Source organism: Asparagus officinalis, chromosome 9 (genome assembly GCF_001876935.1).
Source record: "Asparagus officinalis chromosome 9, Aspof.V1, whole genome shotgun sequence".
Taxonomy (NCBI): Eukaryota; Viridiplantae; Streptophyta; class Magnoliopsida; order Asparagales; family Asparagaceae; genus Asparagus; species Asparagus officinalis.
In genome coordinates, this window is record NC_033802.1 from 45,915,907 (window position 1) to 45,942,193 (window position 26,287).

The 26,287-nt window shown below is 39.8% G+C and overlaps 1 protein-coding gene across 3 annotated transcripts in view; it reads left to right on the forward strand.

The window, feature by feature from the left end:
- Window positions 1–25,698, forward strand: part of LOC109824664 (beta-glucosidase 24-like) — a 47,150-nt gene extending 21,452 nt beyond the window's left edge. The window contains exons 7-15 of one of the 3 annotated variants that reach the window (XM_020391302.1): window positions 18,362–18,605; window positions 18,932–19,047; window positions 19,136–19,353; window positions 20,756–20,787; window positions 21,008–21,107; window positions 24,604–24,712; window positions 25,228–25,263; window positions 25,334–25,378; window positions 25,449–25,698. In XM_020391302.1, the coding sequence (XP_020246891.1) occupies window positions 18,362–18,605; window positions 18,932–19,047; window positions 19,136–19,353; window positions 20,756–20,787; window positions 21,008–21,107; window positions 24,604–24,712; window positions 25,228–25,263; window positions 25,334–25,378; window positions 25,449–25,539 (991 nt within the window). In that variant the 3' untranslated portion in view covers window positions 25,540–25,698. Of the gene's footprint in view, window positions 1–18,361; window positions 18,606–18,931; window positions 19,048–19,135; window positions 19,354–20,755; window positions 20,788–21,007; window positions 21,108–24,603; window positions 24,713–25,227; window positions 25,309–25,333; window positions 25,379–25,435 lie in introns of all 3 variants that reach the window. The other 2 variants (XM_020391301.1, XM_020391300.1) reach the window with 2 other exon arrangements.

Sequence of the window (26,287 nt, forward strand, 5' to 3'; positions counted from 1 at the left end):
TATATGCTTCATTGTCTCCTTGACTTTAAGTTTTTGATTTCTCATTAGAAGTGGTCTCAACTTTCACCAATCACATTCTTCTTTGGCTATTGTGCTATTCTTCAATGCTTTAATAATCCAGTCCTTATCAAAGACCACATCTTAGCTCACAAAAGCCTTCTTGTTTGTTGTACCCAAAACATGTACCCTCACCAAGTGCGGAACCAAATAAACACAACCTAAGTGAATTTTCTGCCAAGCATTGATTTTTTTCTCATATCTAGAAGTCCCTACGACGAAAAAGCAAAAATGTTTAACCTGGACTTATCAACCTTCTTCACGATCTACATCTCCTAATGGATCTTTAAATAACTTATTGTACATGATGCTAGATTGATAACAAAGCCCACATATTAATTTCTTCTACCATAAACTTTTTAGAAAACTCAAAATACAATTTCATGCTCCTTTCATTTTGACAAAAAAATTTATTCATGTGTTATGCATCCCCCTTTTTTATCAGCACAATCTAACATTTATAATATTGATTTATGCCTTCAATTTTTCAAAACATATTAAATTTTATGTTTGTCAATTGACATGCACATTATTAAAAACCGACGCCAAGCTTCCAAATTCACAATAAGTATGTACCATTTAACTCAATACAAACAATTCAACATGTACATATAAATGCTAATGAAACATAATGATTGTTATTTGAAATATCACAAGGATCCTTGAATCAGTATGTTCCTCCATTATCACTCTTCAAACTTTTAATGAAAGTTGCCTTGCTGCTCGCAACATACGCCTCCCACTCTTGGAAATTCTCAAACACCTCAAAAAAAAAATCTCATTAAATAAAATAATTCCTTCCTCAAGAAGTCATCAATAAAGGTGACAAAAATATTCAATTACTCTTTTAAAACATATAAATGTTAATCCTTAAACATTTGGATATTTATAATCAAGCACATCATAGCTCTTGTGAGTTTGTCTTGAGTTAGGTTTTGTATTGTCTACCAAATTACATGCAATACCTATAAAACTTGAGCTCACATCTCCTTATATTTTTAATGTAACTAACTATTTTGCAGCACTTGTAGTCTTTCTACGCTTGCACAGAAAACTCTTATGTGGTCATAATTTAGTGTTATCTTTGTAGCTTTCTTCCCTAAGCATCACAACTCCTCTAATAATTATGCTGCCAAGCAACTATACAAGTTGCGACACATCATATTGTTTTTCTTTAGCATCTTTGAGCACTAACTTTAAGCTTCATTTTTTTTTTTGTCAATGAAAACTTTATATTCATTTACCAATTTGGAAGAATTAATTACATCATATCAAAACCAGATAAGAAACTGGTTCTCAAAACTCAACTAAGATATATACAGACACTCAACTCTATCTCTTACATGAATTGGGATTTTTTCATTCAAAATTTTTGAGAAAATAGAGAACTTAATATCTCGGAAGATTGCCACAGGTTGTCTAGCTTTACTCTGGAAAATTCTTTGATTCCTCTCCTGCCAAATCAGATATACTGAAACAGATAAAGCAATTCTCTTGAGTTTTTCAGTATAACCCTTCCTCTTCAGCCTATGACTGTACCAATTAACAATACATCTCCAGTCACACGACCTCCAGCTGAAGTTCAGCCAATCCAGCACCAGATTCCAGACAGTATTTGAAAACTGACACTCAAAAAACAAGTGACAGCAGGATTCTTGATATCTTGAACAAAGAACACATTGATTTGTATTGAGGATGTTCATCTTGCATAGTCTGTCCTGAGTTAATAATCTTGATTGAACAGCAAGCCAAAGGATGAAAGCATGTTTAGGAAAATGTATATTGTCCCAAACAGTATTTGCCCAGTCAACTAGAGGTGCAGGTTGTATCAGTAACCTGTAAACAGATGATATATGTACTTTTCCTCCAGAGCAGCAATTACCAATAATTTCCTGCAGATTATCTACATTCCCAAATCTGTTAATCAATTTGTCTCTGGCTTTTATTATTTGTTTCCACATCCAAGAGTCATTTGATCTTGACTGAACTTGCCAGATATCAGCTCTCTGCAGATAATGACCATGAATCCATTTTATCCATAAGATGTCTTTCTTAAGATGGATCATCCATAAGAGTTTAAGCGCCGCTGAAAGATTCCAAAAGCTAGCAGAGAAAACACCTAAGCCTCCAGATTTTTTCTCTTGACAGATTGAAACCCAAGATACTAATGATATCTTATGGTTCCAAAGGAAATCAGAGCACATACTATCAATTTTCTGAAGAACTTTCTTAGGCAAAAGATAATTGCTAGTCCAATATATATATATGCCCAGGATAACAGTTTTAATCAGCTGCAATCTGCCAGCAAAGGATAGTGATCTTTTCTTTTGCCAATTCTGGATCTGCTCTGAGATTTTGCTAATCAAGGGGGAACAGTCCATCCAGGTCAATCTCTTTGTAATCAATGGCATACCAAGATACCTCACAGGTAAAACCCCCTCAGGGAAATTAAGGTATGAGCAAATCTGAGCTTTGAGATTCTCATCAATCTCATTCATGTAGATTGAGCATTTGTTAGGGTTAATACTCAAACCAGAGACCTGACAGAATTCTTTGAGGCAGTTGTGAAGCTTAATAATAGAGTACATATCAGCCTTCCCAAAAAGCAGCAAATCATCAGCAAAGAACAAGTGGGTAATGTTTAATCTTGAGCACATTGGATGAAATTTGAATAACCCATCATGTCTGAGAGAGTTGAGTTTTCTAGACAGGTATTCCATACCCAGTACAAAGAGATAAGGAGAAAGAGGATCTCCTTGCCGTAAACCCCTAGCACTTTGAAAAAATCCATGAAGAGATCCATTAAGTGACAGGGAAAATTTTGGTGTAGTGATGCATTCCATAATCCATTTAATCATTCTATTTGGGAAACCAAGTCCCACCAGCATAGCTTCAATAAAGTCCCAACTAATTGTGTCAAAGGCTTTTCTCAAATCAATGTTGAGAGTAGCTCTAGGTGATGAATGCTTCCTACCATAGTGCTTGATAAGTTCATGAGCAAGAAGGATATTATTAGAAATAATTCTCCCTTTAACAAATGCACTTTGGCCTTCACTGATTAGAAAACCCATAACCCTCTGAATTCTGGAAGCAATAATCTTAGAAATGATACCCCTGAAATTTCTAATGCGCCAAAGGAGGCAAGATGCTTCTTTAAATTCAATATATGTCTTACATTTTTTAGAGTTGTAACAACCCTATCATAAATGTGATATTCATAGGTCTGCTTGTAGCCATCTTTAGTATTGCGTTATCTTCCATCAAAATTGATTCTCTACTGTGACACCCCCGCTATAGTCCCATATGGACTAGTTTGAAAAAATATTAGTGGCTTAAATAGAAAAGCCCAAGGCCTAAGAACAACTAATGCTAGTATTTTGACAGTAAACTTTAGCTAACATCGAGTTGCTCTCGATGGGTCCTACGGCTTGCACGCGCCAACAGGCCCGTGGGCCCGAGGCGTGACAAATGGTATCAAAAAAATTGCTAGCCGGAAGTGTGGAGCTAAGTGTTATATGAGGCTAAGTGCTTCACCATGTGGATGCGGTGGGATCCACCAAGAGCCCGTATGAGCCACCTCTAGAGTTCACATTATCTGGCAATGATACTGGGATATGTCAATTATCATGTCGTGATGACGACGACATTGTCTTTGTAAGGTGGGGTGATTGCGACACCCCCACTTTAGTCTCACATGGACTAGTGTGAAAAAATATTAGTGGCTTAAATAGAGAAGCCCAATGCCCAAGAACAATTAGTGCTAGCATTTTGGCAGTATACTTTAGCCAAAATTGAGTTGCTCTCGGTGGGTCCCACGGTTTGCACACGCCAACGGGCTCGTGGGCCCGAGGAGTGACATCTACCACGCGAATATGTCCCACAAAACCTCCTTATTTAGGGTCAAGTTGTAAAATAAACTTGATTCTAGTATCAACTCATTTGCTTATTACCAAAGGGCAAACATATGGTAGTGGATGGTGAAAAATATCAAACTGATGAAGCACTCCGAAAGATATGTGGGGCCCACCAAGGACAAAATGGTGATTAAACATGACCAAAGGGCTCATCAAGGATCATCTAAGTTCCAGTTAGCTAAGGATGATGATCTATAAAAGTTCTAAGTCAAGGCGAAGCTAGAATCAACGTCAAAAACAATCCAAAATAATCAACTTGTGTGAACTAAGGCAAGTTTATCTAACCCCATGCACATGTGCAGGGCCGGTTCTGAGATTTTAGGGGCCCTGTGCGAAAAGTAAACACATGGCATTTCTCTATATACAAAATATCAATAAATTCCAATTTGAATCCCTAAAATGCTAGGGAACAAAATGTTACTGATCAGACATTAAAATGTTACCTGTTTTTTTTTTGCATCTGGATAGTTTTTAACATACTTTTTAAGTGCTATTGCTCATTCTTCATATCTTCGGTCACCTGAATAAAATGTTATTGATCATGTAATCCCAACTTAATAAAGCTTTTAAATAGAGCATCTTCGGTCACCTGAATAAAATGTTATTGATCATGTAATCCCAACTTAATAAAGCTTTTAAATAGAGCAAACGGTCCACAATAAGAAATACTTGCATATTATGTAACATGTGCATGGCTATAGCTTCGTTCCAATGAGTGAGACTATATCCCCGATCCAATGCATGGGAATATGCAGATGGGGCTATTTCCCCCCTTTGATGTGTAGGGCTAAGGGCTTCATTCAAATGTGCAATGATGTGCTAACTCAATAGCACGCATCCCACAACAAGATGAACAAATGGCAATTATCACCCTATAGAGAATAGCTACAGCACAAGATCGTGCACTGGTAGAAAGAGGACAATCTCAACAACTCGGTCAAAATTTTTCTCTTGTGCACATAGAAGGTATGCATGATCCTGAAGTAGCGTCAACTATAAGCGGACATGTAGCCGTGGATACACTGCAATAGTTGTTATTGTACAAACTGATAACAATACATAGATGATATGCACGAGGCTAATGTTGCATCAACTAGAGGCTGACCCCCTGCGCACATTGCCAAAGTCATTAATGTACTATAGAAATTAAGAATGGTACAATATGCACTGGAACGGTAGTAGTGTGAACGCGGAAGTGAGTGGGAGTGGGGACCACCCACGTGAAACCGAGTGAACACCGTAGTTTTCTTTTTTTTTTGTTTGCGGATGCGATGGGGCCCACGTTGATGTACTAGAGATGAGAAATAAAGCCCACGACCCGATTTTTGTCAGCTATATAACCTTGTACTCGTAACCTAGGTCGGTGTGCGGGAGATTGTGCAGGAGATTGTTTTGGGTGCTTTTGCGGCTGAACAAGGAGCAAGGACAGAGAGAGCACGTTGGAGGGTAAAATAGCATAGCCGTCTTACTCTTGTTTTGGGTTTTGTGCATCCTTTTTTGTAGAGAGATATTGTGAGGGATTTGAGAGTTTGTTTGAGGGTTTAGATTGAGAGTGATTGTAAACCCTAGTTGTGTTCTCTCCCTCTAATAGTAGATCTCCCCCTCCTTGCCCCGTGGACGTAGGCAATTTGCCGAACCACGTTAAAATTGGTTGTACTGCTTTTGTGTGATTTGTAATAGCTTTTAGGGTCCCTCGACGCGCAGTCCTAGAGCTGACGAGAGGAAGAGCTAATATCCTACTTTGATAGGATATAGGCTTCAGATTCTTGTTTCCTTTGAGAAACAAGAATTCTTATTGCGACCTGACTCTCTTGTTGTGCTGCCGAAGTGCTGCCGAAATTTCCGCTGCGCGCAACAAGTGGTATCAGAGCCCAGATTTCAGATCTAGGGTTTTGGAGTTTGGTGGAGGAAGATTTTTTGTGTGAAGCTTGGTTCTTGGAGTTCTCGGCTTCGGTGGAGATAGCATTAGGAGTTGCCGTTGGAGATTTCGCTTTCCTCGTGTGGATAGGAGATCTATTTGGAATCCGATCTAGGGTTCAGTTGGGTGGTTCCTAATTCTATCAAATTTGTTCTTTCTCTACAATTTGGAGTTAGTTCGCAATGGGAGAAGAAGGTGAAAGCAGCAAATCGATGGCGGGTACGATACAAGTTGGTTTTCAAAACACCAAAATTAGTGTGGTGAAATATGACGGAAAAATCAACTTTGGTTTGTGGATGAGCGACGTACAGGATGCGTTAAATGCTCAGAATTTGGAAGAGACCATCATGGTCCACGAGAGGCCACCTAAATATGAAGAGGCGGTATGGGAGAAAATGAATAGGAACGCTTGTGGGGTGATCAGGTCTTGTTTGGAACAGGAGCTGAAGTATGATGTGATTGGGGTGACGTCTGCGATGAAGATGTGGGAAATTCTCAACAATAAGTACCTTACGAAGAGTGTTGAGAACCGGTTGCACTTGCTGCGTAGGTTATTCAGATTCCAGGTGTCCAGAGGCACCTCGCTTGCGGCTCATGTGAACAACTACACTAAGTTGTTGTCAGACTTGGCGAATATTGATGAGAAGATATCGGATGAGTACAAGGCGATTATTTTGTTGGGCTCCTTACCGGATGAGGAGTATGATACCTTCGTGCTCACTTTGTTGAACGGGAGATCTTCTATCAGCTATAGTGAAGTGACTAACGCTTTGACGAACTACGATTTGAGGAGGAAGGATAAGGAGACTTCCCGCGCTAGTACTTCAGGAGAGGCCTTGTCGACGAGAGGTAGAAGCCCATATCCGAAAGGTGGTAACAGAGGGAGGTCAAAGTCTGGAGGCCGCCACCAATTAACAAAGAACCAATGTGCATTCTGCAAGGAGCAGAGACATTGGAAGAGAGACTGCCCGAAGCTCAAGGAGAAGGAGAATGGCAAGAAAAAGGGCCCGAAGGCCAATGAGGTGAACATTGCGAAAGGCGATGATTCCGATGATTCATGCTTTTCTCTACTGATTACTCCGGAGGTGAACCATGTGGATGCATCAGATTGGATGCTTGATTCCGGCGCTACCTTTCATGTGACCCCTAGGCGAGACTGGTTTGCATCTTTTGAGAAAGTCGACGGGGGCGTTGTTGTCATGGGAAATGATCAATCCTGTGGCGTTTGTGGGATAGGTACCGTACGGATTAGGATGCACGATGGAGTAGTCCGTGAGTTGAAGGAGGTGAGATTTGTTCCTCAACTGAAGAAAAATCTTATCTCAGTTGGAGCTTTGGAGGCGAAGGGATTCAATGTGACTTTCGAAAACGCTGTAGCGAAGGTTACTAAGGGATCATTGGTGGTGATGAGGGGAGTCCGCAATCGGAATTTGTATTATCTGAAGGGAAGCACCGAGATTGGCCAGGTTGCTTCGGCTATTTCAGAAGCGGACATGAGCAGACTTTGGCACTATAGATTGGGGCACACAGGTGAAAAGTCACTGCAGGCATTGTGCAAGCAGGGGCTATTGAAGGGAGCCAAGAGTGGGAAGATTGAGTTCTGTGAGCACTGTGTTCTTGGCAAGAAGACGAAGGTGAAGTTCGGGACTGCCATTCATCAGACGAGGGGCATCCTGGACTACGTGCACACAGACGTTTGGGGTCCCACCAAGACTGCATCACTTGGTGGTAGACATTGGTTCGTCACTTTTGTAGATGACTATTCTAGGCGTTGTTGGGTGTACACCATGACGAAGAAGAGTGAAGTCCTAGATTTGTTTGTGGAGTGGAAGAAGAGATTGGAACTGCAGACTGGGAGAAAGATCAAGACGTTGCGATCCGACAACGGTGGTGAGTATACTTCTGACCCCTTTCAGCAGCTATGTCGAGACGAGGGCATAGAGAGACACTTCACAGTTAGTCATACACCGCAGCAAAATGGGGTGGCAGAGAGGTTGAATCGGTCTTTACTGGAGAAGATCCGATGCTTATTGTCGCAGAGTGGTTTGGAGAAGATCTTTTGGGCTGAGGCACTTACATATGCGAGCCACCTCATTAATAGGCTGCCTTCATCTGCGATTGAGGGGAAAACCCCTATGGAGATGTGGTCGGGAAAGCCAGCACATGACTATGACCAGCTCAAGGTATTCGGGTGCCCTGCATATTATCATGTTAGAACTGATAAATTGGAACCTCGAGCTAGGAAGGCCATATTTGTAGGATTCAAGCGTGGTGTCAAGGGATACAAGCTTTGGGATCCAGTTGATAAAAAGATTGTTCTGAGTAGGGACGTCACATTTGATGAGGCTTCTATCTTGAAGCTTCCCAGCTCTCATCAGGTGGAGAGCGACCCGACGGAGGAGATATCGCAGGTGGTGGAGATCGATGCAGCTCCACATTGTCCAGATGGTACAGTATCCATGCAGGTGCCGACTGAGGTGACGCCAGGCGAGCACGACGATGACACGGAGGATACGAGTACAAATGTGCAGGATCAGGAACCGACGGCTCAGGTTCAGGATTCTATTGCGGCTAGGAGACAGAGGAGAAACATACAGATGCCAGCACGGTATGCCGACACAGTTGCGTATGCACTTCCGGTGGAGAGTATCGATGAGTTAGTGCCTACTACATTCAGAGAGGCCGAGCAGAGTTCGGAGGCTGATTCGTGGCAGGTGGCTATGCAGGAGGAGATGGAATCTCTTCATAAGAACGATACATGGGAGCTTGTTGAGCTTCCAAAGGGGCGGAAGGCAATTGGTTGCAAGTGGGTATACACGAAGAAGGAGGGCATTGAAGGCACTCCGTTGAGATTCAAGGCTAGGTTGGTTGCGAAGGGCTATGCACAGGAGGAAGGTATTGACTATAATGAGGTTTTCTCTCCGGTGGTGAAGCATTCTTCGATTCGGATTTTGCTAGCTTTGGTGGCACAGTATGGTTTGGAATTAGATCAGTTGGATGTGAAAACGGCATTTCTTCATGGTGATCTTGATGAAGAAATATATATGACTCAGCCATTGGGATTCCGAGCTGCAGGGAAAGAAAAATTAGTTTGCAAACTGAAGAAATCGCTATACGGTTTGAAGCAGTCTCCTCGACAGTGGTATAGGCGATTCGATGGTTTTATGCTTGGTCATTCGTACACTCGGAGCCAGTTTGATCCTTGCGTATATTTTCGCAAGTTGAAAGGAGGTGCGTATATTTATTTGTTGCTCTATGTCGATGACATGTTGGTTGCCTCTATTTCCAGGTCGGCTATAGATGAGTTGAAAGTTCAACTATCAAATGAGTTTGAGATGAAAGACTTGGGTGAGGCGAAGCGCATTCTAGGGATGGAGATCGGCAGAGACAAGAAGAAGGGCAGAATTTGTTTGACACAGGTGGCTTATTTGAAGAAGGTTCTACAATGATTCCATGTTAGCATGGATACGAAGCCAGTTGGTGTACCTTTGGGAGCCCATTTGAAGCTTTCAGCTGGTCTTTCACCGAAGTCAGTTGAAGATCGTGAGTTTTAGCATGGATACGAAGCCAGTTGGTGTACCATTGGGAGCCCATTTGAAGCTTTCAGCTGGCCTCTCACCGAAGTCAGTTGAAGACCGTGAGTTAATGTCGAAGACTCCATATGCGAGCACGGTTGGGAGCTTGATGTACGCGATGGTATGTACGAGGCCAGATTTGTCACAGGCGGTAAGCATGGTATCGAGATACATGCACGATCCAGGAGTGGGTCATTGGGACGCCGTGAAATGGATTTTGAGGTACATTCGAGGTACGCTTAATGTTGGTTTGGTTTATGAGCGGGACACTACAGGTGGGCAGCTATGCATTGGTTATGTTGATTCGGATTATGCCGGGGATTTGGATAAGCGCCGGTCTACTACGGGGTATGTGTTTACTTTGACCCGTGCGCCGGTGTGTTGGAGATGCACCTTACAGTCGACGGTGGCTTTGTCTACGACGGAGGCAGAGTATATGGCAGTTACGGAGGCTGTGAAGGAGGCTATTTGGCTTCGAGGACTTTTGGAGGAACTTGGTATATCGCAGAGGTCCGTCACTATTCATTGTGATAGCATGAGTGCTATCTATTTGGCGAAGAATCAGGTTTTTCATGCGAGGACGAAGCACATTGACGTTCGTTATCACTTCGTTCGGGATGTTCTTGAAGATGGCGATGTGGAAATTGTTAAAGTCCACACGAAGGATAATCCGGCAGATATGCTCACTAAGGTGGTTCAGAGCAACAAGTTTGATCATTGTCGAAACTTGTTGTACATTTGTGATTGTTGAGGCCGTTGGCGGCCATTTGGGTGAACTACGTTCGGCTTGATTCCTTGGGCAAGAGGATACGTAGGCAGTCTTTGAGATGCAGCCGGTTTGGATTAGATGATTTTGATGGGGGTGAGATTGTTTGGACTCTCGTTTTGGGTTCTCGACTTGTTGTGGATTGAGTTCGTACTAGACACAATAAGTGGGACATTTGGTTGCTTTGGTGTCGGCTCAGTTTTGAAAAACTTCACCGAGGTGGAGAATTGTGAACGCGGAAGTGAGTGGGAGTGGGGACCACCCACGTGAAACCGAGTGAACACCGTAGTTTTCTTTTTTTTTTGTTTGCGGATGCGATGGGGCCCACGTTGATGTACTAGAGATGAGAAATAAAGCCCACGACCCGATTTTTGTCAGCTATATAACCTTGTACTCGTAACCTAGGTCGGTGTGCGGGAGATTGTGCAGGAGATTGTTTTGGGTACTTTTGCGGCTGAACAAGGAGCAAGGACAGAGAGAGCACGTTGGAGGGTAAAATAGCAGAGCCGTCTTACTCTTGTTTTGGGTTTTGTGCATCCTTTTTTGTAGAGAGATATTGTGAGGGATTTGAGAGTTTGTTTGAGGGTTTAGATTGAGAGTGATTGTAAACCCTAGTTGTGTTCTCTCCCTCTAATAGTAGATCTCCCCTTTGAGGGTTTAGATTGAGAGTGATTGTAAACCCTAGTTGTGTTCTCTCCCTCTAATAGTAGATCTCCCCTTCCTTGCCCCGTGGACGTAGGCAATTTGCCGAACCACGTTAAAATTGGTTGTATTGCTTTTGTGTGATTTGTAATAGCTTTTAGGATCCCTCGACGCGCAGTCCTAGAGCTGACGAGAGGAAGAGCTAATATCCTACTTTGATAGGATATAGGCTTCAGATTCTTGTTCCCTTTGAGAAACAAGAATTCTTATTGCGACCTGACTCTCTTGTTGTGCTGCCGAAGTGCTGCCGAAATTTCCGCTGCGCGCAACAAGTAGAAGCAGTGTTAGTGAGCGTCAGAATAGCGATGTGCATATCTTAGCCTCACGCATGTTATAGTCATGTGCATGGCATATTCAACACTGTGTAAGTAGAGCCATAGTTGCAACTTTTGAAAGGCTTCAATTGTGCTCCACTTTCTTCTAAGTCGTAAGGCTTGAGAGCTACAATTCTAAGGTCTCTTGGTTGAGTTTATAAAGTGATTTTTAGGCCCCCTTCTTTGCTTGTGAGGTTAGAGCTCAATTTAGGCTATTATATTTCCTAGAGATCCTAGAAGATTGAGTTTACTCTTTATTGAGAGTTACCCTCTTTTGTGGAAAACCCATTATCCCCTTCATAAAATTAATATTAAACTCTCAAAAAGGACTATTAAAGGTATTTCAATCACCCATAGACTTCCCTTCGCAATATCAATTTTATTATTTTTCCTCAAAAGGGTCCAATCTTCTATGAGAAAAATATTAACTTTACCTTTTTTTTTCTTCCTTATGATTTGAATCTTGTATCCTAATCTCCAGCAACCAACTTCTACTACAAGTAGCCAAACCTCGATTTCAATGAAAGAAGAAGGCAACCCCTCTTTGACTCATTTCAATGAACGACTATGCCTCCCTCAAATTTCCACTGAAGAATAATGAGAAAAGTTTCCTATAATTTGGATTCTGAGGTAACCATATTTGTTGTACTCCTCATGCTCTCTCAGAAAAGTCCTTAGCTCCCTGTAAAAAGTGAAACAAAGTTAATGTTGGGAATTTAACGTCAAAATCCCTAATGCAACATAAACGTAGAATAGAAAAAGTACACAAGATTTACGAGGTTCGGCAACTGCCTACGTCCTCGGGAGCCACACAGTAAATTTCTTATTAATCAAACAAGAAATTACAAATCAAGAGCAGATCCCAAACTGAGATCTCTCAAATGAACACTGTAGCTACAGTGTTAATAATTAAAGGGAATAAACCCCTTTCAAATCTCACTCTCTCTTCTTAAATCTCCCCTCAGGATATCAAATCCCAAGCGCTGGAGAAAGAAAAGAACGCTGCTGCATTTTCTTTGTCCGCCGCCAAAGAAGAAAATCAAAGGGAAAAAGCATCGAACCCTAGGGCATCGGGGTTTGCTTTTATAGGCAAAATCGATGGGCTGGCGACAGCCTGTCACCAGCGCACAAGCTGGACGCGAAGGTCGGAGGCCAAGACGTGAGCGGCCCGCTTGGACGCCAAGGTCGGAATCGCCTGGACGCGATCGTCGGAGCTTGGACGCGAGGGTCGGTGTCCCAAACGCGAGGGTCGGGGAGGGACGCTCGCACGCAGAGCTCGAGCTCGCTGTGCGATTCTCAAGCTCGTCAGAGCTTCGTCGCCAGCGGAGGTTGGTATCCACCCCCTAAACTAACAATCTCCCACTTGGAGACCAAACCGATATCAACAGGCTATATCATCAAGCTCCTCTCCTGTGTGGCTCTGTCCTCATTATTTATACATGAAGGCCAACTGAAGTTGCGCACAACTCCAGTTTCTGAATAATCACCGTCTTTGTTAACATGTCTGCTGGATTCTTACTTCCTGGAATCTTTTCCAGTTTTAACACGTCATCTTCCAACAGGGATCTGATGAAGTGGAACCGAAGCGCAATATGTTTCGTTCTAGAATGAAATGCTGAATTCTTCGCCAAGTGTATCGCACTCTGGCTATCACTGTGCAAAACATTCTTCTCCTGTTTGAATCCCAGCTCTGTCAACAAACCCTGAAGCCATATCATCTCTTTACTAGCTTCAGTCACTGCAACATACTCAGCTTCAGTAGTGGATAGGATAACGATCTTCTGTACCTGTGACATCCAACTAACAGCTGTAGTTCCGACAGTGAATACATAGCCGGTGGTGCTTCTTCGGTGATCGACTTCACCACCAAAGTCTGCATCTACGTACCCTTGCACTTCCACCTCTCCCTTGCCAAAGTGAAAACACTTCTGTGTGGTGCCTCGTAAATACATCAGAATCCACTTGACCGCTTCCCAATGAGCTTTTCCTGGATTCGACATAAACCGGCTGACCACTCCCACTGCATGGCTAATGTCTGGTCTCGTACAGACCATAGCGTACATCAAGCTTCCGATAGCTGAGGCGTAAGGAACCTTAGCCATACTCTCTTTCGCTTCTTCTGACTGAGGAGACTGATCCTTCGATAGACGAAAATGGCTAGCCACAGGCTTGGCGTTGCCCATGTTGAATCTCTGCAAAACACGGTTGATGTACTCCGTCTGAGATAACTGCAAGAGACCTCTCTTCTTATCTCTCGTGATTTGCATTCCAAGGATCTTCTTTGCTGGACCCAAGTCCTTCATGTCAAACTCCTTTGACAGCTGCTGCTTCAAACTCTTGATATCTTTCATATCGACTCCTACAACCAACATATCATCAACATACAGTAGTAGAATGATATAACTGGACTGATATCTTTTGAAGTAGCAACAGTGGACGGCGTTGCACTTGTGGAAACCTTCCTTGTGCATGAAACCGTCAAACTTCTTGTACCACTGCCTTGGAGCTTGTTTCAGGCCATACAAGCTCTTCTTGAGTCTGCACACCAGGTTCTTCTTCTTTTCTTCTGAGAAACCTTCTGGCTGGTGCATGTATATCTCCTCTTCTAGATCTCCGTGAAGAAACACCGTCTTCACGTCTAACTGCTCAAGATGGAGATCTTCAATTGCTACAATACTCATCACAGTCCTGATAGTATTTAACTTCACCACGGGAGCAAAAATATCGGTGTAGTCAATTCCTTCCTTCTGCTGGAATCCTTTGACAACTAGCCGGGCCTTATATCTTCTGGAACCATCCTGCTCCTCTTTCACCCGGTACACCCATTTGTTATGGAGTGCTTTCTTACCCGTGGGCAACTCAGCTAGTTCCCACGTCTGGTTTGAGATGAGGGACTTCATCTCATCTTTCATGGCAAGCTCCCACTTGCTCGCATCTCCATACTGACAAGCTTCATCATAGCTTTTAGGCTCCCCACCATCTGTCAACAACAGATAGTTCATATATCTCCTGTTGGGTACAGGAGGACGAGAAGATCTTCTTAATATCAGAGCTGGTGCATCGGGCTCCTGCGCACCATCTTGTCCAACAGGCTCATCTGGCTGAGGACCCTCTGCATTGGGTTCTTCCGAGAGGTTACTCGGGACATCATCTGCATCTACAAATATTGACTCACTCTCTGAGTCATTTGTCTTGTGCATGTCCTTGTACATCACCTTCTCGTTGAATATCACATCTCTGCTCCTGATCACTTTCTTGTTTTCGTTGTCCCAAATGCGGTAGCCGAACTCATCTTCACCATAGCCGATGAAAGTGCATTTCTTTGACTTGGGATCAAGCTTATTCCTGCCTTGATCACTAATATGCACGTAAGCTACACAACCGAAAACTTTAAGATGTGAGAGTTTTACCTCATTTCCGCACCATACCTCCTCTGGTATTCTGAGCTCCAATGGAACCGATGGACCTCGGTTGATCAAGTAAGCTGCTGTGTTGACCGCTTCTGCCCAAAATTGCTTCGGTAGGCCTGACTGTACCCGAATGCTTCTGGCTCTCTCTGTCAACGTTCGGTTCATTCGCTCAGCTACACCATTTTGCTGAGGCGTGCCGGGCATAGTTCTCTCCATTTTGATCCCGTGCTCATAACAGAACTTCTTGAATCCGGTGTCTTCATACTCACCGTCATTGTCGGTCCTGAGCTTCTTTATTCTCAGACCGGTCTCATTCTCGACCATAGCTTTCCATCTCCTGAAAGCTTCAAATACTTCTGACTTATGCTTCAGAAAGTAAACACACACTTTCCGAGAGTGATCATCGATAAAAGTCACGAAGTAGTGTTTTCCACCAATGGACGCGGTGGTTGTTGGTCCCCACACATCTGAGTGAACGAGCTCTAACTTCTCTTTCCTGGGGTTCTACCACTTGTCTGAAAGCTGACTCTCTTCTGCTTTCCGAGTATGCATTCTTCACACATATCCATCTCCACTGACTGCAGTCCTGGGAGTTTTCCCTTCGTGTGCATGATTCTCATCCCCTTTTCACTCATATGACCGAATCTCTGGTGTCACAACTTTAAAGTCTCATTGCCTACTGCAACTGAGATCAAACAACGTACACCTGCTGTCATATATAGGGTACCGATCTTCCTGCCTCGGGCAATCGTCATTGCGCCCTTTGAGATCTTCCAATCATCTCTATGGAAGGTCGTGGTATATCCTTCGCCAGCCAACTGGCCTACGGATATTAAATTCTTTCTCAGGTCGGGAATATGCCTGACATCCTTCAGCTCCCATACTAACCCGTTCAACTTAATTTTTACCACGCCTTTGCCCACAATAGCACATGGTTGATCATCACCAAGATATACGTATCCAAGATTTCCGGGGGTATACTTCTTGAAGAATTCTTTCTGAGAGGTAGCATGGAACGACGCTCCTGAATCTAACACCCAAGATTCCTCCTTGCTCTCCAAAGAGCATATAAATGTGTCGTCTCCTCCTGAGGTGGAGGTGACATTCACCTCTGCCTTCGCCTCCTTCTCCTTCTGTGCACTCTTGCACTGATTCTTGTAATGCCCGGTATTTCCACAATTCCAACACTCGATAGCCTTCGAGCTGTTACTTGGATTCCTTAACTTGGACCTCCTGTCCTTTGATCTACCTCTGAAGTTTGATTTGCCCCGTGCGTTTCCTCTGGTTGAATTTCTACCTCTTAACTCTGTATGCAATACTAAAGAGGTTGTAGCTTCACCCGTCTCTCTCCGTCGGATCTCCTCACTGAGAACCAAATCACGAACGTCGTCGAACTTCAATTTTTTGTTTCCCGACGAGTTACTCACTGCCGTGACTGTAGTGTTCCAACTCTCTGGTAGGGAAGACAAAAGTATCAACGCCCGAACTTCCTCATCAAACTCAATCTCAACTAAACTCAATTGGGTTTTAACCGTATTAAGTTCATTGAGGTGTTGTGCTACTGACGCGCATTCCAGCATTTTCAGATTGAATAACCACCGCATCAAATGAACTTTGTTCGCGGCTGATGGCTTCTCATACATATTTGAGAGAGCTGCCATAAGACCTGCCGTGGTCTTCTCCTTTGCTATGTTGAACGCAACATTGCGAGTCAGCGTCAATCTGATAACTCCGAGGGCTTGTCTATCTCGAAGGTTCCACTCATCTGCCTTCATAGAATCTGGCTTCTTTCCCGATAGTGGTTGATACAGATTATTCTGATACAGATAATCCTCTATCTGCATTTTCCAGAATCCGAAATTTGTTCCATCAAATTTCTCAAGTCTCATTTTTCCTTCATCTGCGGCCATGGCTCCCACTTGAATCTGACTTTCTCTAGATTGTTTCACGCTCTGATACCAGTTGTTGGGAATTTAACATCAAAATCCCTAATGCAACAGAAACGCAGAATAGAAAAAGTACTCAAGATTTACGAGGTTCGGCAACTGCCTACGTCCTCGGGAGCCACACAGTAAATTTCTTATTAATCAAACAAGAAATTACAAATCAAGAGCAGATCCCAAACTGAGATCTCTCAAATGAACACTGTAGCTACAGTGTTAATAATTAAAGGGAATAAACCCCTTTCAAATCTCACTCTCTCTTCTTAAATCTCCCCTCAGGATCTCAAATCCCAAGCGCTGGAGAAAGAAAAGAACGCTGCTGCGTTTTCTTTGTCCGCCGCCAAAGAAGAAAATCGAAGGGAAAAAGCATCGAACCCTAGGGCATCGGGGTTTGCTTTTATAGGCGAAATCGATGGGCTGGCGACAGCCTGTCACCAGCGCACAAGCTGGACGCGAAGGTCGGAGGCCAAGACGCGAGCGGCCCGCTTGGACGCCGAGGTCGGAATCGCCTGGACGCGATCGTTGGAGCTTGGACGGGAGGGTCGGTGTCCCAAACGCGAGGGTCGGGGAGGGGCGCTCGCACGCAGAGCTTGAGCTCGCTGTGCGATTCTCAAGCTCGTCGGAGCTTCGTTGCCAGCGGAGGTTGGTATCCACCCCCTAAACTAACAAGTTAACATCCCCTTTAAATTTTAGTTCAACAATCTTTATTCCTCTTCTGCTATTTCTCCCTTTCTCTTTGAAATATGATACAAACTATTCCTTCCCTCGGTTCTTTCGTCTCCATGCTTCTTGATTTTATTATGTGTCACTAACATATATATTAAAACGTCCTCTAACACTAAGATATCCCTGATATAGATAATTATAGTTACTAAATGCTCATATGAGTTGACAATCAATTCAGCATAGAAGGCTCCATTATCATCTTTTAACTTTTCTTCGATAAACAACAAATCACTAGCCACTTTACTATAGATACTATGACAGTCATGAATTGATGTATATGGAATCTAATAGCTGCTTTCTTTGAGGTAAAGCTTGTTGAAAAGATTTTTTTTTGACATGTAAGGACGCTCCAACTTGGTGACGAAAGGTCTCTCCATAAAAGGAAGCTATTTTCTTCCTCAGAAGACGTATTCTTTCGACCAACACCTCTTGACCCTCTGTTCAATTTTTTGATTCACGACACACTACCAAAGGGAAAAAGAGAGATTGGATTTGGTTTGAATGTACCAGGAAAGGAATGGATTTATATAATAACTAGAAATGCAAGTCATAGCGTTAATTAAGTTTGACAAAATATTCTCCCCCGATCACACGGAAGTCGAAACAGGGACTTATTTCGAATAGCATATATGAAATTTGGCAGTAAATAGCAACCTCAATGATATGAAAAACTAATTTGAAAATATGAATGGTTTAGCATATCTATATGTAAAAAAGCCCAACCTAGCTAGTTCAAATGTTGAGGTCAGAATTTAGACACCCCATTGAATCGGGTTATCTATACCATACACGGATGGTTAAAGGGATAATATAGAATTGTAGTTATTTAGTCAATTATGTAAATCAACCAACTCACATAGGGGTGGTTTTAATCAACCATCTGATGTGAGTTGACTTTTCTAAATTTAAATGCAACTTATTTGCACACTATTGTTCGTTTTCTCTCAATGATATTATGGTACTCTATTCATCTTGTTAGTGGTTAAGCATTTTTGGTCGCATAAATTTTAAAATTGTTTTTGTTATTCCTGTGCAGCAAGGATTTTGTGGATTTTGCAAAAATATGTTTCATTGAGTTTGGCGGTAGGGTTAAAAATTGGTTAACAATCAACGAGCCATGGAGTTTCGCTACTCATGGATACAGCCTTGGGTGGCATGCGCCAGCGAGGGGAGTTGAAGGTGTTGAGCCTGGGAACCCATTGACGGAACCATATATTGTCACGCGCAACCTTATTCTTGCTCATGCAGCTGTTGTCCAGCTTTATAGGGACCACTTTCAGGTACATATGATACATCAAAATAAACATCTTTACTGACTTAGGAAATTAGAGAAATTTAAGGGTTAAATGACATACTATATCTAATAAATTGATATAGTATCTCCATTATTGATATTAATATTTAGTTCTGATCTTAATTGTGCTAAAGTTTAATTGTATATTTTAGAAAATTACTCTTTAGGTTCTACATTTCCACTTATTTTTCAATTTCTTCTTGCGCAAGTACTGTATTAATTTCTTCTTTTTTTTATTTATATGGAAATACTAATTTCTATTAAATGTCCCATTATAACTGTGAACTTCGCTCATCTCTTCTTATATTTTAGGCCATACAAAGAGGACAAATTGGCATTGTACTTAATAGTATATTTTACAAGGAATACTCAGGCTCGGAGGCTGATAAAAAAGCTGCTAAGAGAGGGAATGATTTTGTTCTTGGCTGGTTCGTATAACTGAATAGCTTTATATAAATCATAAGGGTGCGCGTAAAAGATGTCATAATTTATATATGTACTTCCGATTTCATGCAGGTATATGGATCCAATCGTACATGGAGATTATCCAAAAACAATGAAGGATATCCTCGGAGACAGACTTCCACGATTTACAGAAGAAGAGAAGAAAGCCATTAAGGGCTCTTATGACTATTTCGGGATTAATTATTACACTTCCAGTTATGCAAAAGACAAGCCAACGTCGGGTCAAGATTTCACTTACTTTGATGATATGCAAATATCGCAAGAAACAAGTAAGACATATAAATACAGCCTCAAGCAATGGATATTTTTCTCCTTTGTCGATGTTAGTTTCGAGCTCTAGTTTCCATAGTTTAATTTGTTAAGGAAGTAAATCTCTGTGAACATCAATGTTGTGTGGTGATAGATTTATTACATTATATATCTATCAACCATCCATTCATGAGTTTACTTCTCTTTTTATAAGTCTCAAAATTGTCATATATATTACTCAACATACAGGTTCTTATTTGACCTTTTTATACGAACACAATTGTATCACTTAATGAAAATCACATTAAGCATAAAATCATACGGTAATACTTATCTTGAATTTTACAGAGAACAGGATATGATGCATGGTTGCAATTCGTATATTTATCTCAAAAACTTCTGATTTTAAGGCGAATATATACATAAAAAGTTTTCAATCTTGGATTATCACTTCCTCCGTATACTTATTTATGCCGGACATTGTTTTTTTTTTTTGATCAATGAATTAAATCTTTCATTCATCTTGAGAAATTATAGTACATCAATGAACCAGGCTTAGACTTACCTGGTGAACTAAAACAGACACTATAGCCTCATTACAGACATTACAGTCTCTCTACAGTTTCTTTCATATATACAGGAATATTATCATTCAAAAGCTTAGAGTAAATGGAGAGTTTAATTACTCGAAGAAGCTCTTCAGTCCCCCTAGCTCTCTCTTGAAAGATCCTGGCATTTCTCTCTTGCCAAATGGTATATACAGTAGCAGCTAAAGCCATTCTCTTCAGGTCCTTCTTAAACCCCTTGCCTCTCAAGTTGCAGGTGTACCAGTGGATAAGAAGGTTCCAATCACACGTTCTCCAAGTGAAACCAATCCAGTCCATCACTTTGTTCCATACATCAGCCGAATATTGGCAGTCAAAAAATAAGTGTCTGCAATTTTCCAACTGATTAGAGCACAGGACACAGCAGTTGGTATCAAGCATTCTGAACCGACACAATCTTTCCTGGGTGAGTAGCCTAGAATGATTAACAAGCCAGAGAGTGAAAGAATGCTTAGGGTAGTTTAATTTCCCCCATGTAGTATAAGCCCAATCAACTGAGTTAATCGGCTGAGACAGAGCATTGTAAACCAGTCTCATCTGAATATTTCCATTTTCACAGCAGTTTTCTAAAGTGTTCATCAAGCTTGTAGAATTGCCAAATTTAGAAATCAGCATACTTCTAACCTTGAGAAGTTGCTTCCACATCCAAGAATCCCCCTCTCTATGCCGGACATTGTTGTGCATGCGAAAGAGCTAACATGCATATTCTATATTTCTTGAAATTTTTTATAATATTTGACTCATAAACTAGAAATATTATTTGAGAATTAGCAAGGTTCTTTATAACTTACTGGAGTTTTCTATTTTTCTTCTACAGAGAATGTTTTTGGTGAATCTATTGGAGAACTGGTAAGTCTGAATCTTTTTTTGGAAACAAACATGATGAAGTTTTAATTTCGAAAATACCACATTGATGATATATGAGTTAATATTTTTAGGGACTTACTTAATTTATAGTCTTCAATGTAGTTCTACTTATTGATTTCTACTTCCGCACGTCAAGCCCATAGCATTTGTTGAGTATTTGTTATGCTTTTATATTGTACTAACTTTTTTTTATCTATTGCAGCATGGTTCCTGGATTTACGTATACCCTAATGGAATTAGAGAACTATTGATTTATATCAAAGACAATTATAACAACCCCAACATCTACATTACTGAAAATGGTAAGTACATTACTTAATATCGAGCTTGTGATTTCCAGCATACCTATTAGTAACTTTCATGTAGTTAACCGTTGTGCTTTGCTTAACGTGAAAGATCGATATGGAATTAGTTTTAAGTATATATGCTCTCATGTTGATGACCTCGCTACAGTCTAGTCAGTCTATTGTTTCATGACGTCTCAACAGTCTATTGTTTTAAACAAAGCTCGTTATAATTTTAGATGCCATGTATTTTTAAATGAACAACCGATCCCTCTATATAAAAAAACATATGATAAAATTACTAAAATTAATTAATTAAGTTGTAATGCAGCGCGGTTTTCACTTCCTCCAAGAACTTTGAATCTATAAAGAAAATATTAAAAGAGAAATTTTATTGATGAACAATTATACCTTTAGGCTTGCAATCCTTGGCTTAAATAGAAAATAAACAAGACTCCTACCAGGACTCGAACTTTACCAAAAATAGAAATAACAAACCTATCCTCAAAAGACTCCCTATGATTAGGGAAGAAAATCGATCAAATTCAGAATCAAACCAGATTTGTTTCCTAATCAAAACAGACTCCTAAAATATTATCTAAAATAGTAAAAAAAACTAACGAAAACTCTTTTATCTCTCAATCCGGAGGAAATTTTACAAAACAGATGGCGTCAAACAAAAAAAAGGTGGGTTTGGTTGACTCCATACATGTAAAATTCGTCCAATTCTAATGTACGACTTGGGAGATATGGTCATGTAAAATTCGTCCAATTCTAATGTACGACTTGGGAGATATGGTCTGTTCTTCGTTGCAAATTGTTTTCCTCAGCTGAGCCTACATTTGAGCTTTTGACGGTCCCGTTTCTCCATGAATATATTCGCAGTGCATTCTACATCAAGTTATAAACAAGCTTGCACCAGCGCTGCTCTTCATCTCAGAAAGGTCTCAAAAATATTCTAGGTTTTCTCTTTTATTTCTTTTCTATACCTTATTCAGCCTCAAACATGATTTTTGTTGTCTTCTCTTCTTTCTCTAGAAAGGGTTATTTATAGGAATCCTTCAAGAAGTATTTATAGAGTTTTTTATCTTATCTTGAGTTCATGTAGGATTTTTATGTACTTAAATCGATCAAACCTAATCCTTTTTCGATTGAAACATCAATTCAAATTGAAATTGTTTGTTTCAAACCGAAGCCAAAATTTCAACGAAGTCAAATTAGGATTCACTGACCACAGAGATAAAAACCTATCAATCTCCATTTTAGGCTTGAACGCAACCAGCTTTGAAAACTTATGATCCATTCCTTGGAGGAATCTTTTGCTTTGTGAACTTCAACCTTTAGAGATATATCAAATGTCATCTCATAACTTCTGTCCTCCCAAAGGGCATAATAGAAACTAATGATGCTCCTTGATTTATGCCAAATCCTTTTTTAACTTGTACACAAATCACTGCAAACTTCAAAAACTTCTATAGAATATATAGTGGTAAAATTCAATATGTGGTTACTGATTATTTCCTAAAAATTAGAAAAACTGGACGAATAACCATTCAATTTCCAAATTTTCCACTTAGGGTATTTCTAATTGTTGACATACTGCCTCATGATCTTCCAATTTCAAATCTATGATGCTCAATGGGGTAGGGGATAGAGTTCAGCTGAGGTGAAACTCCCATGGAGACTTCTTTTAGGAATCAAAGTATAGTTTTTTGGTCAATGAAGAATTTTATTTTCATTTACCAAATATGTAAGTTTTGTACGTCAAGATACTCCTCTAAGGGATATCAAAACAAAAGGCTTACGCTAAGAATGTTCCTAGAAATAGCTACAGCTTCCTGTATCAATATGCACAAAATTTGCATCCAGTACTAGCACAGCTCTGCAGAACGTGCACAATGTGCACAGTGTCACAAAGCTACCAGCAGCTAGATCTAGAATCAATATGCTATCTATAGGGATAAAATCCAGTCCTTATGCTCAACTGATAGCTTGTTGTTGTTGAGGATGATGGTTAGAAATTCCATTTTTATGCTCCTGATCAGCTGTTCAGTATTATGGCTTCTTTGATTAAAAATTTTATCATTTCTTTCTCTCCAAAGACAATAAACTGCAGCAGCAAACACCATTTTCTTGGTTTTTTGTTTAAAACCTTTCCCTTTAACCTGCAACTGAACCAATTAACCAGCAGCTCCCATTCACATGTCCTCCAATTAAATGATTGTTGTTGGTCGGGTCAGACACAGCGAATGGTGGACAGACACAAATCAAAGTATAGTTATTAACGTCTTTTTCTCCCGGCCAATAACCTCTTTCAATGAAAAATTCCACCTCGAATTATGTTCTCGTCAATTAACTTGTATAAACATATTCCTCAAAAGAAAAAGAAAAAAAAACTTGTATAAAACATTACCACACCTCTTTCTAATTAGAAGAGGTATGTTCTACAGCTTATGATGCATATGCATATAGGTGTAATACTCTTTTGAATCAAACACCCCTAATGAGAAAAAAAAAATTTGTTTGACTATTTGTATATACAACTCAAAACTCCTTAAAATACAATCATGTCGCCATGTTTTCTTTCCATATTGACTACTCCTCTACTAGTAACCTTACACTTTGTTTCACGTGCTATATAAGCAGTTTCTTAGACTCGAATTCTTTTAAAAATATCCATCCATACCGGGGGCCTTAACATAAGAAATAAAGAAAACTTTCTTGATAATTTCCTCTAGTAATAGATTAAATAATTAAGCACGTATTTCATGTGATCACTTAGTTGACTACCCATTCATCAAAGAGAATCATCAATAGTAGATACTAAGCACGTATTTCATGTGATCACTTAGTTGACTACCCATTCATCAAAGAGAATCATCAATAGTAGATACAGGAATTGAAGAATCTAGATAATAGTAGTTGACTACCCATTCATCAAAGAGAATCATCAATAGTAGATACAGGAATTGAAGAATCTAGATAATAGCTGCGCATAATAAGAAACATTCTCGGCAGGTATATCTCTATGATTAGTGGAGTTTTCCTCCATTAATTTGAATCTTACATAATTAGAATAGAATAAAAGTCCTAACTAATAAAGACAAAACCTCAATATATAAATTGAAATTGTTTCTTGTTAGTAATTAAAGTTAAATCTTGATCCAACTAAAATTAGGGTTAACTAAGTGCACAGAAAAATCCTAACACAGTGCTCTTGAAACGACAAGGAAAGTCGATCCGCTGTAAAATGAAGCATAATCAAAGAAAAATATCAACATCCTTCCCAGTGCTCTCTCAATGAAGGTGAAATCGAGAACTTGAAAAGAAGAAAGAAAAAATATCACATGACGGATTTATATTTTTCGTCGCACTTGAATATTGGTAGATTATGGACAGCAGATATAACTAGAAGAAATTAATGCAATAAACCGCATGAACTTTTTATCATGTTTTCTTTCATAAGAACATTATACAATTAATAGACCTTGCCTTTACACAATAACCTTTGCAGGAACTGCTGAGATTGACAATCCAGAAATAAGCAAGGAAGAAGCACTTAAGGATGAGAAGAGAATTGAATATTTGCAATCTCATATTCAAAATGTGCATCTTGCAACATTGTAAGTAAATACTATATACATCACAAGAATTCTTGGTTATATTTCAAAATAGGCTCATGTGCATTAATAGCTGAACGCATTCTTTATACATAAAAGTCTATAGATCATAACTGATTACCGTTCAATAAAGAAGTTATTTAGCTGTTTAAACATTCATAATGTGAGAGTATTTATATCATTTATTTTTTAGAAGTAATTTAGAAATGTGGACTTATAATTCACCGTATAACTTGACCTTCGTGGATATGTAAAAGAATTATGAATGCTTAGAATCTAGCTTGTTCTATTTCACAAGGGAAATTTCTCAGTAAAGTATTAAGCTGGCCATGCATGCATTTGTGGTAATTTCGGGAAATAATAAGTTTCTAAATCATAGCCAACTTTGTGAAAAAAAAAATATTTTCATAAATATGGTCAAAATTTTCCTTTACCTACAGTACTTATTTAAATACCATTCCAAATATGGTCAAAATTTGGACCTAATAAAATTAAAATCTATTTCTTTGTACTGGCAGGGTAGACGATGTTAACGTGAAAGGGTACTTTGTTTGGTCGCTGGCAGATAATTTTGAGTGGCAAAAAGGATACACCGAAAGATTTGGGCTTGTTTATATTTGTTTGGTCGCTGGCAGATAATTTTGAGTGGCAAAAAGGATACACCGAAAGATTTGGGCTTGTTTATATTGATTATGCTGATGGGCTTAAACGTATGCCAGCAAAAAGGATACACCGAAAGATTTGGGCTTGTTTATATTGATTATGCTGATGGGCTTAAACGTATGCCAAAAACATCTGCAGGATGGTACACCAATTTCCTCAAGTCCTAAATCACCTTGTATGTGATGACTCACCCTCATGTTTAGTAGTCTTGTATCGTGCATTTAAGGTTTGACAATCTTCTTCATTTGACTTTGAACAAGTCAGTCTATGTAATATGATATGATGCTATATGGTAATAAATCGGTGAGGTGGACCATTTGAGTCTTGATGAGTTTGAATATTTGAGTTTCTGACATGTTTCCATTTTTCATAGCTTAATGTGGTTGTAACCATTTATTATATTTAATACACTACTAACACAGTGTATCTACGCGGAAAAAATGAAAAATTATTTTAATAAATTTCTATATGTTAGAATTACGTAGTTGATTCAATTGTACTTTGAGATATAAAATCCGAACAAATAATCCTTTTATTTTATATGGAAAATTAATACCTTTATCATCTATTAATGTAATATGTATAAGTTTTATTTCCTTCATTGCAGAACAAGATGCATGCCCATGCATAAAAGTTATAATTTCTAAAACACTTATATTTTATACTTTTATATTCTCTGATTTCTCCATGATGATATTGTTTTTTCCTAAAGAAAATCATAGTTTTAATTTGTATTCCTTTTAGAAACCTAAAACATATGGACATGATTTGGAAACAAATTCTATGTTTATGGTATTGTATTGTATGGCATGAAATATTCTAGAAGCAAAAAAGAAAGGAAAAGGGGAAGAAGGAGAAAAATATCTTTCATTAATTAAGTTACTTTTTGCACTCGCAAATAAAATTAGTTGAAAG